The following is a 13,199-nucleotide window of genomic DNA, read 5'->3' as shown; positions in this document are numbered from 1 at the left end:
CAAACATAAGCCAACCAGGCAACACCTCTGTGTCCTTCGGCCTCAGTGTGGGTCCTCCCCCCTCCCCCCCCAGGGTTTCTCTGTGTAGCCCTGGCTGTCCTGGAACTTACTGTGTATACCAGGCTGGCCTGGAACTCTCAGAGATCCACCTTCCGCTGCCCCCACTTCCTTTGCTGGGATTACAGGAGTGGACCCCTGCCCCTGCTTCAGTGTGGTTCTTATATTTCTTCTTGGAAGGCTGTTTTATACTTTTCATTATATGTGAACATATGAAATTCGGATGTGCTTGGTAGCCATCACTTACCATCGCCTCTGAAGCTTCTGCCTGGGCATCTCTAGAGCTGAACCCTCTGAGAACTTTCTGGAGAGGTGTGAAGCTGTAAAGGACTTGGGGAACTGAGCTTGTGAGGATGGACTCTACCTAGCAATTAAAAAATCTGTCTGTCTTCCTGTCTGTCTATCTATCTGCCTATCTCTCTCTCTCTCTCTCATCTATCCACCTATCTCGAGTGTGTTTGTGTGTGTGTGTAAAGGAGAGGTCCCAGTTTCTCAGAGCTCTAATTTTAGAAACAACCAGATTGCATTGAATATTTATATCCAACACGATAACTGGTGGGATGGAGAGAGTCCTCTATCTATCTGCCTTTGCTAAAGAGCAAGACAGATTGAGAAGTGCCGAGTGTGTGGGTGGGCGAAAGAAGTTTTTTGGCGGACAGTGGAAGCTGGTGTGTGTGTGTGTGTGTGTGTGTGTCTTCTCTTTCGCCCCCTGGTTTGGGCCCCTCCGGCTCTCAGGTGTGCAGTCTCTAGCTCAGTCTTGACTCTGCACATTTGTTTGTCTGTGCCCATCACCCCTGGGCTCAGGGTGAAGTGTGTGAGGTCAGGAGAGTGCTCACTGGAAGGCACCTACTCCTAGTTCTGTGTTCCTAGCCCTGGTGTTCGCTCTGCATCCATCCGAACTCTGACTTGTGTCCCCGCTGACAGCCTGCTCACCTGGGAGAGTCACCTGCTGCCCCTTCCTTTCCGCTTTCCAACCCATGGGAGAGCCCCGAGGGCCTCGCTGCCCTGTTTCTAGGCTCCCTCAGCGAGGCTAATTTTCAGGTGACTGTGTACGTGCCTGGCCCAGGCTCCTGTGCGCCGACACACCGAGAGGGAGCGTGCTGGTGTCAGGGACCGGGCGGGTCCATATCCGGGTGGACCGGGTGGGTAGGACCGTCCCTCCCTCCAGGTCTCGAGGTGGGTTGGGGGTGGAGAGAACGGCGTGCGGAGATTTTCCCCGCCAGGATCCAAGTGTGTGTGTGGGGGCAACAAAAGGCTAGGTGCAGGGGGCCGATGTAGGGCGTGCCCACCCTGTCTGCTCAGCCCGCCCCAGGAGCATCCTTAGCCCGGGCCCCGAGCGACAGCAAGGGACGAGGAACTGGAGGAGGAGGGACCTGGAACCCCGAACTTGCCCGAGAAGTGGCTGGAGGGCGGGGCCGGGCTCCGGTCGAGGCGGGAGGAGGGGCGGCCGCAGCTGCATCTAGCCGGGCTGGCTTCCTTCCCAGCCCTCTTTCCCTCCTCCTCTTCTTCCTCCTGTATGAGTCAGGCATTTCCCGGGGAATCGGAGCAGCCACGCGCGGCCCGGGAGCCCGGAGCTGCAGCGGCGGCGGCGGCAGCTGAGGCGGCGGGGCTGCCACCGCGGCGGCCACCCGCTCCCCGGGCGCGCAGCGATCATGGAGAGGGCGGCCCAGAGCGCAGACGGCGGCGGCGGCGGGGGCAGCAACAGCAGCAGCCGTAGCAGCAGCCGCGCCACCTCGGCGGGCTCCTCGCCCTCCTGCTCCCTGGCTGGCCGAGGGGTGGCCAGCCGCTCCGGGGCCGCGGGACTGGGCGGCGGGGGCAGCCGCAGCAGTCCCGGCTCGGTGGCCGCTAGCCCGTCCGGAGGAGGCGGCCGCAGGAGGGAGCCGGCGCTCGAGGGCGTGCTCAGCAAATACACCAACCTCCTCCAGGGCTGGCAAAACAGGTAAGGAGCACGCCGCCCGCGCCCCCGCGCGGTCCCCGGGTGTGGACCGTGGCGCCACCCGCGGCTGGGGACTGCCTGGACACCTCGTCCTTCCTGCACCCTGGCGGGCACCGCAGCGGCGGGAGGGAGGCAGGAGCCCTGGTTTTCCTCGGGTGCTGGAAGCTTGCACAGTATGGGGTGGTGACGGGAGCGCCCTAGGTAGTTCCGGTGTCCTACCTGCTGAGGGTTTCTCACACCCATGAAGAAGAAGGGCTGAGAGGGACCCGCAGAGAGGGAGTGCTCGGTGCCCGGCGCAGAAAGCTTTCTGCACGCGTGGTCCTGTACAGTTCTCCCACCCCATAGTTCGTGTTAATGTATGATGTTTAAAATACAACAAACAGCACCTCTATCAACAAAGAGCCGGTCACTTGTCATCATTGGAGTGCCCCCTCCCAGTGTGTGCATATCCCTTCCCCAGTGGGTGGCTCAACGACGTGCAGTTTACTATTATTTGTTATTATTCCCCGTTCAGGTGCATGTGAAGTTTCTTTGCTTTCCTCTCAAAGTTGGCAAGCCTTGAATTGGGCGTGGTGGCAGATACTAGTAATGCCAACACTTCAGAGATCCGAGGCTTGAGCTTGGGGCTAGCCTGGGCTGCAGAGTGTGTCTTCCAGGCTAGTCAGAGGCACATCGGGAGACCTTGCCTCAAAAAAGAAGTTGGCAAGTCTGGTGATGGACGGACTTCTGGAAGGATCCGAATGTCAGAGAATGGGGTTCTCAGCACACTTGGGGTGATGAGAAGGTGTGGACTTCTGTTGTATGAAAGGACTTAAGGATCAGGCACAATGGTCTGTCTCTCTCCTGTGTGTGTGTGAGTGTGTTTCTCTCTCTCTCTCTCTCTCTCTCTCTCTCTCTCTCTCTCTCTCTCTCTGTCTCTGTGTGTGTGTGTGTGTGGCACACACACCTGTGCACCAGTCTTTGGAAAAACAAACCAAAGTTGAAAGGTCCATGCAATGACAGCATTGGGGAGATCCTTTGCTCCCCCTTCAGTGTCCCTGGGTCTTCGTGTGGGACCCTTAATGGCTTGTACCTGTGAGATTTGTACCTCCACACTGGAGTCTGGCTCATCTTCGCTGGTTGGACCAGATCACTCTTAGCTCTTCCGGCAGGCTGTTTGGAAATGTTCTGATGGTTTCCAGATGAACCATGGGCTGTCACAGACGTGTGGCCGTGCTTGTAGGAAGAGGACTTTGGACGGAATGGGAACCAAGTAGTTCTAGATACAGAACTCGGAGCCTCACCCAGGGTTTCCTTGGAGATCTGTTACTATGTTAGTGGAGTTGCTTTTAACTTCAGAGTCTTTTTTTTTTCCTTCCTTAAAATAGCTTCAGCGGTGTGTGCTCTCACCTCCCTACCCCTGGTTTTTAAAAGCTGAAAACAGAGGTAGAGTTCGTAGGCGGGGACAGATAGGAGATGACTAAATGTGATTTCAGTGCTTGAAAGTTGTGGCTCGGAATGCAGTTCAAGGTGCCTTGTCAGAGACACTTTGAAAGCTTGTTCATGCCCAATACTGCTTACGGCCCGCCAGAGCTGCTGCCCTAGATACCTGGAGTCTTCTTTGCTTGGCTATAGTATTTTACCTGCAATGTGTATTAAAGGATTTCGCCCTTTGTAGTGGATTTAGGAGGGATTTGGAGTCATGTCCTTTTTACTAGCTTTTAAACCTGCTGTGGTGTTTCAGTTGGAGTCAGAGTTTGAGGAAAAAAACAACAGCAACAAAATTCTAGCAGTCACAAAGTTAACCTAGGTAAGGTGTCCTGATGCGCACCCTACTGCTCATGCTCAAGTGAGGTCTCAACCTTTGCCTCAGAGCTGCCAATGAATGCTCTCACTCACCTCCCGGAAGGATTTTCTCTAATGGGGGATGGCTGTGTCCCCGCTTCTGTTCTATGTTGGGATCTCTCTGAACCGTGGCCCAAGGCCCATTAGTGGTCTGCGGATGATTTATGCTGACCCTGTGAGAACACACTGCTCCTTTCTCTGGGGGTCTTGTAAAGGAGACCTCTATCCATGAAGAAGAAGGGAGAGGAGGACCAAAAATAGACACTGTGAAGCGACGGAGACTTTGGTCGGTCATTTCCCATCACCACAGACATTAATTGAGTATCTGCTATGTGCCAGGTCCTGCCGAACTAGCTGGCGCCACTCAGGAGACAATCATGGGGAAACTTCTCGTGAAGTGGCTAGGAAACAGAACCAAGGGGGGCAGGAGGCCACCTGTATTAGATTCCTCCTCTCCTTTTCTTGGAACAGTATTGAGGTTTATTAAAATACATATTAAGGGGCTGGAGAGATGGCTCAGTGGTTAAGAGCAGTGGCTGTTCTTCCAGAGGTCCTGAGTTCAACTCCCAGCGCCCACACAGCAGCTCACAGCTGCTCGTAGTTCCAGTTCCAGTTCTAGGGAATCCGACATCCTCATACAGGCATGCATACGGACAAAACACCATTGCCCATGAATAAAAAAAGTAAATGATTAAAAAAAAAAAACAAAAAAATAAGGTTTAAAAAGACATTTTAAAAGTGTTTGCTTTATTTATCTTTTTATTTGTGTGTGTGTGTATATGTGTGTGTGTGTGTGTGGCGTGTCCACGTGTGTAGAGTAGTCCACATGTAGAAGTTGAGGACAACTTGTGGGGAGTGGACTATGTCCTTCCACCATGTGGCTCCCAGAATGAAAGTCATCGGGCTAGGCAGCGGGTGCCTTTACCCTCTGAGCCGTTACGCCAGTGCCAAAGACAGCCAAACACAGGCTTTAAGCTTGAGGGTGAAGAGAAAGAGGCATGGGGAAGAAATGTGATCAGAGACGAGCATGGGAGCCTCTGAGAGGCTGCCCCTTTTCGGTTATTATTGTTTTTGAGATAGGGTCTCATGTAGCCCAGGCTGGCCTCAGATTCAGTGAGAGTAATCAAAGCAGGTCAAAAACATCTCTCCTTTAATTCATAGTGACACGTAGTTCAAGAAGATATTCAGAAACTGAACATGGGACTTAAGCCTGTAGTCCCAACACTTGGGCGGCTGAGGCAGGAGGATGATAGCCAGTTTAAGGATTGCCTGGGCTCCTTAAAAAAGAAAAAATCAGATTTACAGGATGACTTTAAGGGATAAACTTTTAAAGAAATAATTACTTTTTTATATATATGAGTGTTTTTTTAAAGTATGCATGTATGTATTTATTTATTTTATATATGTGACGAGTGCACTGTAACTGTCTTCAGACACACCAGAAGAGGGCATTAGATCCCATTACAGATTGTTGTAAGCCACCATATGGTTGCTGGGAATTGAACTCAGGACCTCTGCAGGAGCAGTCAGTGCTCTTAATCGCTGAGCCATCTCTTCAGCCCAAGGGATAAATTCTTAACCAAGAGTTTCAAGAGACAGACGGGAAGGGAGTGGGGATCTGGAGACAGGCGTCTGTAGGATAACTTGTAGTGTGGATCAGTTCCGTGGCGTTCACACAGACATCAGGAGCGCTGCCTGCTTTAAACTTTTTTTAAAATTAAATTATTTATATTACATTTGAAACAAATGAGCACGTGTGGTGTGTACATGCATACACACGCCCATATACCACTGTACACAAGAGAGCAGAGGACCGCTTGTGGGAGTCTGTGGTCTCTTTCTATGGTGTGGGTAGGTGCTAGGGATTGAAACTCAGCACCTCAGGCTTGGGTACAAGTGCCTTTACCTGCTGAGCCATCTCACCACCCCCACTGCCTTCTTTTTCCAGTCTTATATAGAGTAATCTGGGGAGGCAGTCTGTGCTGGCTGGCAGTGTACCTCGAAGCCTGTGTGAGAACATCAGATGTGCTAGCATGCTTTAGTTCTCCTGGCTGCTGTGGCTTTGTGGTGTGGCTTTGACACAGGGTCGCATTGGAGCTCAGGGTGACCTTGAGTATGGGATTGATCCCAGGGCCTTGTGCATTCTAGGCAAGGGCAAGTACCTGGCACTGGCTTCTTATTAATATTAAAGCTTTTGGTTCTTGGGGCTGAGCTGGCTTAGCAGTTACTGTTCTCTTACAGGACTTGAGTTCAGGTTTTCAGTGCTGACGTTGGGCTACTAATGACCAACTCGCCAGGGTTTTCTTTTGGATTCTGCCTACAATAACATTAGATTTTGAAAATGTAGTTTAATCTCCAACATTTTAGGGCTATATTTCCTATTTAAAAAAATCACTATGAGGGGCTGTGATTTTTGCCTCGTGCTAATTTCTTCATATATACAAGATTATGGATTTTATATTCAGCACCCATATGCATATACTCATCTATATATGCATTGTATATATACATGTGCATGCAGATATGTACACATATATGCATATATATATGTACATATACACTGGGGCATATACTAATTTCTAAAGTACTCTGACTAAAATGAACATATTGTCTGAATGTGGTGGCACACACCTTTACTGCTAGCACTTGGGAGGCAGAGGCAGAAAGACTTCTGGGAGTTCTAGGTCAGCCAGGGCTACATAGCAAGACCCTGTCTCAAAACAAAACAAATAAAGCATAATAAACACCGTAGGTACATTCTGGGTACTGTAATAGTTCCATGGATAACTGGCTGTGCCAGACTTGGAAATGTCTGGTGGGGCTTCTGTCAGGCACTGAAGGTGTTTGGACATGTTTTTCTCCAGAAGCTGCCAGTCTGCTCTGAGGCCGTGCACTCAAATCCTTTGGAGACACATAGAGCACCCTAAAATGTATTTACTCATGCTTTAAAATATATAATGAGGGTAGGAGAGATGGATTGGTAGTTAAGAGCACTTGCTGCTTTTACAGAGGACTCAGGGTCTGTCCCCAGCACCCATGGCAGGCAGCTCACAACCCTCTATAAGTCCAGTACCTGGGGTTTTGACACCCTCTTCCTACCTATGCAGACACTGAATGTACATGATCTACGTACATACACATAGGCGCGCACACATATACATTGATCAATCAATGTTTTAAAAGGTATTTAATTGAGCACCTATTTTGTATTAACCACACCCTGTAGGATCTGGAGCTGCCTTCTCTCACTTGTTTGTTCTTGTTTTGTTTTTGAGATACTTTCAAGTAGCCAAGGCTGGCCTCCAACACTACAGGTCTGAGGATGACCTTGAGCTACTGACTCTCCTGGCCTCTACCCCCAAGTGCTGGGATTGCAGACTTGCAGGGCCACTCTTAGTTTTTGCCAGAGATGGTGTTGGAGATGGGACCCAGGGCTTGGTGTATGCCCGGCAAGCCCTCAACCACCCGAGCAGAATCCTCAGACCCCGTTTTTAACATTTGTTATCAGTGAGTGTCTGAAGAAGCTTCACCACAGGATTATTCCAGTTTTCCTGGGTCGGTGGGACTGCGGGTGATCTTCACTTTCCTCTCTGCTAAGTGTTGCTAAGAATGTTCGTAAGCATCTTGTGTATTACTGTGAATGAGTGAAACTGTCCAGGGCTGGCTCGTTGGTCCCTTGAGTGGCAGGTGATAGAGCCTCTGCCATGCCCAGCAGTCTAGAGTGGAGAACTGTCAGCTGAGTGTTCTCGTGCAGCTGGCTGGCCTGTCCTTAGGCAGCCTGGAAGCCACTTTACGGTCACTCTGAAAACATTCCAAGAGCTTCAGGGACCACTCCAACCAGCCCCTGCTTCAGGAGGCCTTGGCGTGAGTGACTTTTCTAGACAGTCAGCCCTGGTCTTGGAAGACTTCGATTTAAAAATTAAATGAAAATTTTAATTTTCCTTCTTTGCTTCCTCCCTTCTTCCTTCTTTTCTTCCTTCCCTTCTTTCCTTCCTTCCTTCTTTCCTTCTTTCCTCTTTTCCTTCCTTCCTTCCTTCCTTCCTTCCTTCCTTCCTTCCTTCCTTCCTTCCTTCCTTCCTTCCTTCCTTCCTTCCTTCCTTCCTTTCTTGTATATGTGTGGCACAGACATTCCATGTGTATGTGTGTGTGTGTGTATGTGTGTGTAGGTGACAGGACCGCTTGTGCAGGTCAGTTCTGTCCTACACTACTGTGTGCACTTCTGACCTACCGTGTGGTCTCAAATCTAACTCCTCCACAGCATGTGTGTGGAGGTCCGAGGACAGCTTGCGGAGCTCAGCTCTCTCCTTCCACTATGTGGGTCTCCGGATCCAACTCAGTTGTCACTCTTGGTGCAAGGATCTTCACCTGATGAGCAGTCTTGCCAGCTCTAGACATCACTTTAAGACACTCCCCCACGGAACTTTACTGGCCTCTGGCTACCCCGTGGCTGGCCTCATTCAGGCCAGTGGAGAAAGCATCTCAGCAGAAAGCTTGCGATTGGTGCAGTTTGAGGCCTGCGGGCTTAAGGCCTGTGATTGGTGGACCTGGAACCTGTGCCCTGTTTGTGCTTTGTGCTCTGAGTGGTGCTTCACTTCCCACCCCCACCCCCATGCCTGTTCACCATCTGGGAGACCCTCACTCATGCTGCCACCCGTGTCCCTGGACCTCTCCTGACCTACTTTGTGTGTGGAGTGGGCTAATTTCCGGACACAAAGACGAGATGTGGGCATGACCATTAGCGGCAGCTATAGCAGCCTTAGTACTGTTGTACTGGCTGGTTCTGTGTGTCAAGTTGACACAGGCTGGAGTTATCACAGAGAAAGGAGCTTCAGGTGAGGAAACACCTCCATGAGATCCAGCTGTGGGGCATTTTCTCAATTAGTGATCAAGGGGGGAGGGCCCCTTGTGGGTGGGACCATCCCTGGGCTGGTAGTCTTGGGTTTTATAAGAAAGCAAGCCAGTAACATCCCTCCATGGCCTCTGCATCAGCTCCTGCTTCCTGACCTGCTTGAGTTCCTTTGGTGATGAACAGCAGTGTGGAAGTGTAAGCTGAATAAACCCGTTCCTCCCCAACTTGCTTCTTGGCCATGATGTTTGTGCAGGAATAGAAACCCCGAGTAAGTCAACTGTTCATGATGTGACTAGGAACAGAGGCGAGTGGAAGCAGAGGGGACATGTTGACTAAGGCCATGTAGTGAAGGTGAGAGACTGTAGGCCCTCGTCTCTGGAAAGAGTTCTAGGGAGCTGCCTGGCAGTCAGAGCTGGGGCGTCCTGACACCAAAGACTTGAAAACCATCAATACTGGCCCTGGCTTGGTGCTACCAGCATTAGCTGCTGCTAACAAGCCGGGAATCACCGCCTGCTGAGGGCAGGGCTGTGGAGGGTGAGGCCCGGAGCTGTGAGCACGTGACCTGAGCACCCGGAGTGTTATGTCTCCGGCTGTTGGAGCGTGGAGCCACAGCGGTACATGCCAGGGTCCAAATGGTTGTGCACACAAATACTTGTGCACGGACATGTATTTCTTTAAAAAATTTAAAGTTGCATTCATTATTTACCCATTTTTACCTCGCTGTGAATGTGTGTGTATGAGTGAGTGTGTGTATGTGTGCATGTGTGTGTATGTAAGTATTTATATGTGTGTGTTTGTGAGTGTGTGTGCATATGTGCATGTGTGTATTTATGAACACCATGACTTTGTGTGGAGGTCAAAGGACAACTTGCCGGATTTGGTTCTTTCTTTCATCAAAGTCATCAGACCTGGTGGCAAATGCCACAGCCACTGGTCCATCTTACCAGCTTCTCCACTCCAGCCCCACCCCCACCTGTGAGAAAAGATCTCATGTATCTCAGGCTAGCCTCAAACTGGCTATCTAGCCAAGGATAACCTTCAGCTTCTGCCCCTACTGCCTGTCCCTCCCAGATGCTGGGATCACCCATCTATTCAGTGCTAAGGATAAAACAAGAGTTTCTCGCATGCCAGGAAGCACTACTCTCTCTCTCTCTCTCTGTTTTTGTTTTGTTTTGCTTTGCTTTGCTTTTCGAGACAGAGTTTCTCTGTGTAGCCCTGGCTGTCCTGGAACTTTGTAGACCAGGCTGGCCTTGAACTCAGAAATCCACCTGCCTTTGCCTCCCAAGTGCTGGGGTTACAGGCGTGCGCCACCACTGCAGGGCGGCACTACTCTCTTAAGGGGAAACTTCCTTCTCTGCTGCTCCTGCTCTCAGGGCGACTGCGCTCCTTGGTTCCTCACTGCGCCGGGCACTGTTTGGCAATCTCTCTGCTGCTTTATTCTCTGGCCTGGCAGACCTGCCCCTGTCTCCGCAGAACTCCTGTGGATACATCAAGGACACATCCAGATAGTTCAGAACAATCTTTCCATCTCAAGATCCGTAGTCACGCGTGCTATGTGCTAGCGTTCCCACCATAGAAAGCCAATTGGATTGATTCCAGAGATCAGGATGTGGGCATCTTATGGACACAGACAACACTCAGCCTCTTATAGGACTACATTTCCTAAACTGGCTTTAAAATCTGTGTGTGCATGTGCTGTGTGTGCATGTGTGTGTGTGCTGTGCTGTGTGTGTGTGCTGTGCTGTGTGTGTGCTGTGTGTGCATCTGTGTGTGTTCTGCTGTGTGTGTTCTGTGTGTGCATGTGTATGTGCTGTGCTGTGTGTGTGTGCTGTGTGTGCATGTGTGTGTTCTGCTGTGTGTGTTCTGTGTGTGCATGTGTGTGTGTGTGCTGTGCTGTGTGTGTGCTGTGCTGTGTGTGTGTGCTATGCTGTGTGTGTGTGCTATATGTGTGTTAGTCAGAAGATAACCTTAAGTCCTTGGCCTCTATCTTGCTTGAGACAGGTTCTCTTCTTTGCTGCTGGTGCCCCAGGCTGGCTAGCTGGCACTGTTCTAGGAATTCCCCTGCTTCACCTCCCATCTCCTGTAGGAGTGCTAAGACTGTAGACATGAGTTCTGTTTGCAGACCTAAACTCAGACCCTCGTGGTTGCATGTTAAACCCTCTATATACAGAGCAGTCTCCTCAGCCCTGCTTCCATTTCTGAGGCGCACAGTGGGTGGCTGGCTATGGCCCTGCTGGTGTTTCCACACAGCGTGTTTATGGACAGCTGTCTGTGGACTCCGGGAAGAGACAAGGATTTAAGCCTCTGTGCCCTGAGCGAAGGGTTGAAATTATTGTCCTGGAAACTCCGAGGCTTTTTGCAGTCCTTCCTGGCTCCTGCTGATGTGATTTGGGGCCAAGCCAAGACAGAATTGAAGAGAAAACAGTCCAGAATTTGATTTTTGACAACCCAGACTGGGTTGAATGTGGTCACAGTCCCAAAGAAAGTGCTTTATTTGTGCCTCATACCATGATATCAATAACAGTGATAAAATTAGGAAACATTATATGTGGCTTTCTGTTGTAACTCCATTATTTGAAGGTCAGATAAGTCCTTTGGGCCATGAGTAACTTTCTCTTCTGGCCTTGCCGTTTAAAGGGGACTATTTATGTTGTTGTGTGGTTTGGTGCTTTTCTATAAATATATTGATGAAAATGTAAAAGGGTGTGGGCTTGGGATATAACTCATCTGGCAGAGCATTTGCCGCGGATGCCCTGAGATTGTCCTCAGCACCGGGCATGTCAGGGCACCATGGTGTCTGGTGGCGCTCACCTGTAATCCCAGTACTTAGAGGTGGAGACAGGAGGATCAACAGTTTAAGGTTGTCTTCAGTTAGCTTGAGAACAGCCTAGACTATGGGAGAGCCAGTCTCAAGAAGAGAACAAGGAAGGAAGGCCTGAGGACAGGTCTCTCTGAGCAGAGTGACCAGTAAAAGGGACATGAGTTCAAAGCCCCAGCACCCATGTAAAAGCCTGGCATGTGGCACTCGTGGCACCCTGCGTCGGGGCACCCGTGGTACCCTGCGTCATGGCACCCTGCGTCGGGGAGGGAGAGCAAAGAGGACCCATCCTATCCAGAATGATAACAAGTTCCAGGTTGTGTGAGACCCTGTCTCAAAAAATGAAGGCAGAGGGGCAGCGAGTGAGCGAGTGAGCGAGCGAGGAGATGGGTTACTCTGACAAAGAATCTTGCTGCTCAAGATTAGTGATGTCCCAGAATTGACAGAAAAGTGGAGGGAGTGGACTCCTGAAAGTTGTCCTCTGGCCTGCAAGCCCTGTGGTATCCCCAGCAACAATAGCAACAAGAACATATCAGAAATATGGAGAAGACGACACTGGACCTTGACTCTGGCACAGGCACCGGTAAGCACATCTATATACATGCACACACGCGCATTCGCTTTACACACACAAAGTTGAAGGGCAACCTCTGTTGGTCTTTGGCTTCTCAATTATGGGGATACTGTAAATGCAAGATCTGCAGGGAGTCTTTTGAAAAATGTGAGTGCGACTTGGGGGCCTGCTAGCCTGTGCTCAGGAAGGCAGAGTGCATGATGGGACATAGGTGATTTTCAGTTTGTCTTCAATGTCAGTCAAGGCTTTGGCCAGATGTCCGCAGTCTGTGAAAACCCTGGAGATGACCTGGGCAGAGTCAAGGAACCCTTAAAAGTGTAGTGCAAGCCAGTGCCATTATCCTTCAGATCTCCTCTTTACAGGTAATGTGGCTTGGCAGGATGTTTATACCCCAAATATTTATTGAGCATATTTTGTATGCATGCCAAGCGCCACGTGAGTGGCAAGAGGTACAGTTCAGACCTGCCTTAGAGAGGGCATTTGTTTGAATGGCGCCTGAGAGGAAAGAATGTAGGGAATATGATCTCCATGGCAACAGCACAACCTCTATCATTGTGAACAAGTGGCTAGACTGTGTTCTAGTAAAACTTTATTTGGCAAACAGGTAGCGGGTTGCACCTTGCCTTCAGGGTGCGGCTTGACCACCATGGGTCTCACATGGCTCTTGGACCCCTTATCTGTTGTGCAAGTTTTCCAGGCAGCTGAGTGTGGTGTGACCGTTAGCTTTCCCGTACCTGTTTCCTTTGTTTATTTTTCCAGAATTTGTATTATTGCTGTGTGTTAAAGTCAGAAGATAACTTTATGGGTGGGTTCTCCTCTTTCACCTTCACGTGGGGTCTGGGGCTTTCAAGTCCTTTCCCTGCTGTCCTACCCTGTTCACCTCCCCCACAGAGATGACCTCTAACTTGATATGCCCTGAGTGTGACCCTGAATTATTTTCTTCACCTCCGAAGTGCTGGGATTCCTGGCAGTCATTAGTAAAAAAAAGTAGCTTTTATTTGTTTGTTTGTTTGTTTGTTTGTTTAATGTGCCTCAGGACAGGCTGGGTCTCACTCTGTAAGTCAGGCTGGTCTTCAACTCTTAGAGATCCACCTGCGTCTGCCTCCTAAGTGCTGGGACTATAGGTGTGTGCTACCACTGT

General features: G+C 50.2%; 1 protein-coding gene across 2 annotated transcripts in view; it reads left to right on the top strand.

The window, feature by feature from the left end:
- The first annotated feature begins 1,503 nt into the window (after positions 1-1,503).
- Positions 1,504-13,199, top strand: part of Osbpl10 (oxysterol binding protein like 10) — a 246,906-nt gene continuing 235,210 nt past the window's right edge. For both annotated transcript variants that reach the window (XM_052187053.1, XM_052187051.1), the window contains exon 1: positions 1,504-1,996. In XM_052187053.1, coding sequence (XP_052043013.1) covers positions 1,710-1,996 — 287 coding nt within the window. In that variant the 5' untranslated portion in view covers positions 1,504-1,709. The remainder of the gene's footprint in view (positions 1,997-13,199) is intronic.

Source organism: Apodemus sylvaticus, chromosome 7, assembly GCF_947179515.1.
Source record: "Apodemus sylvaticus chromosome 7, mApoSyl1.1, whole genome shotgun sequence".
Lineage (NCBI taxonomy): Eukaryota > Metazoa > Chordata > Mammalia > Rodentia > Muridae > Apodemus > Apodemus sylvaticus.
Note: the sequence above shows the minus strand (reverse complement) of the source record. Positions and strands in the feature narration are given on the sequence as shown.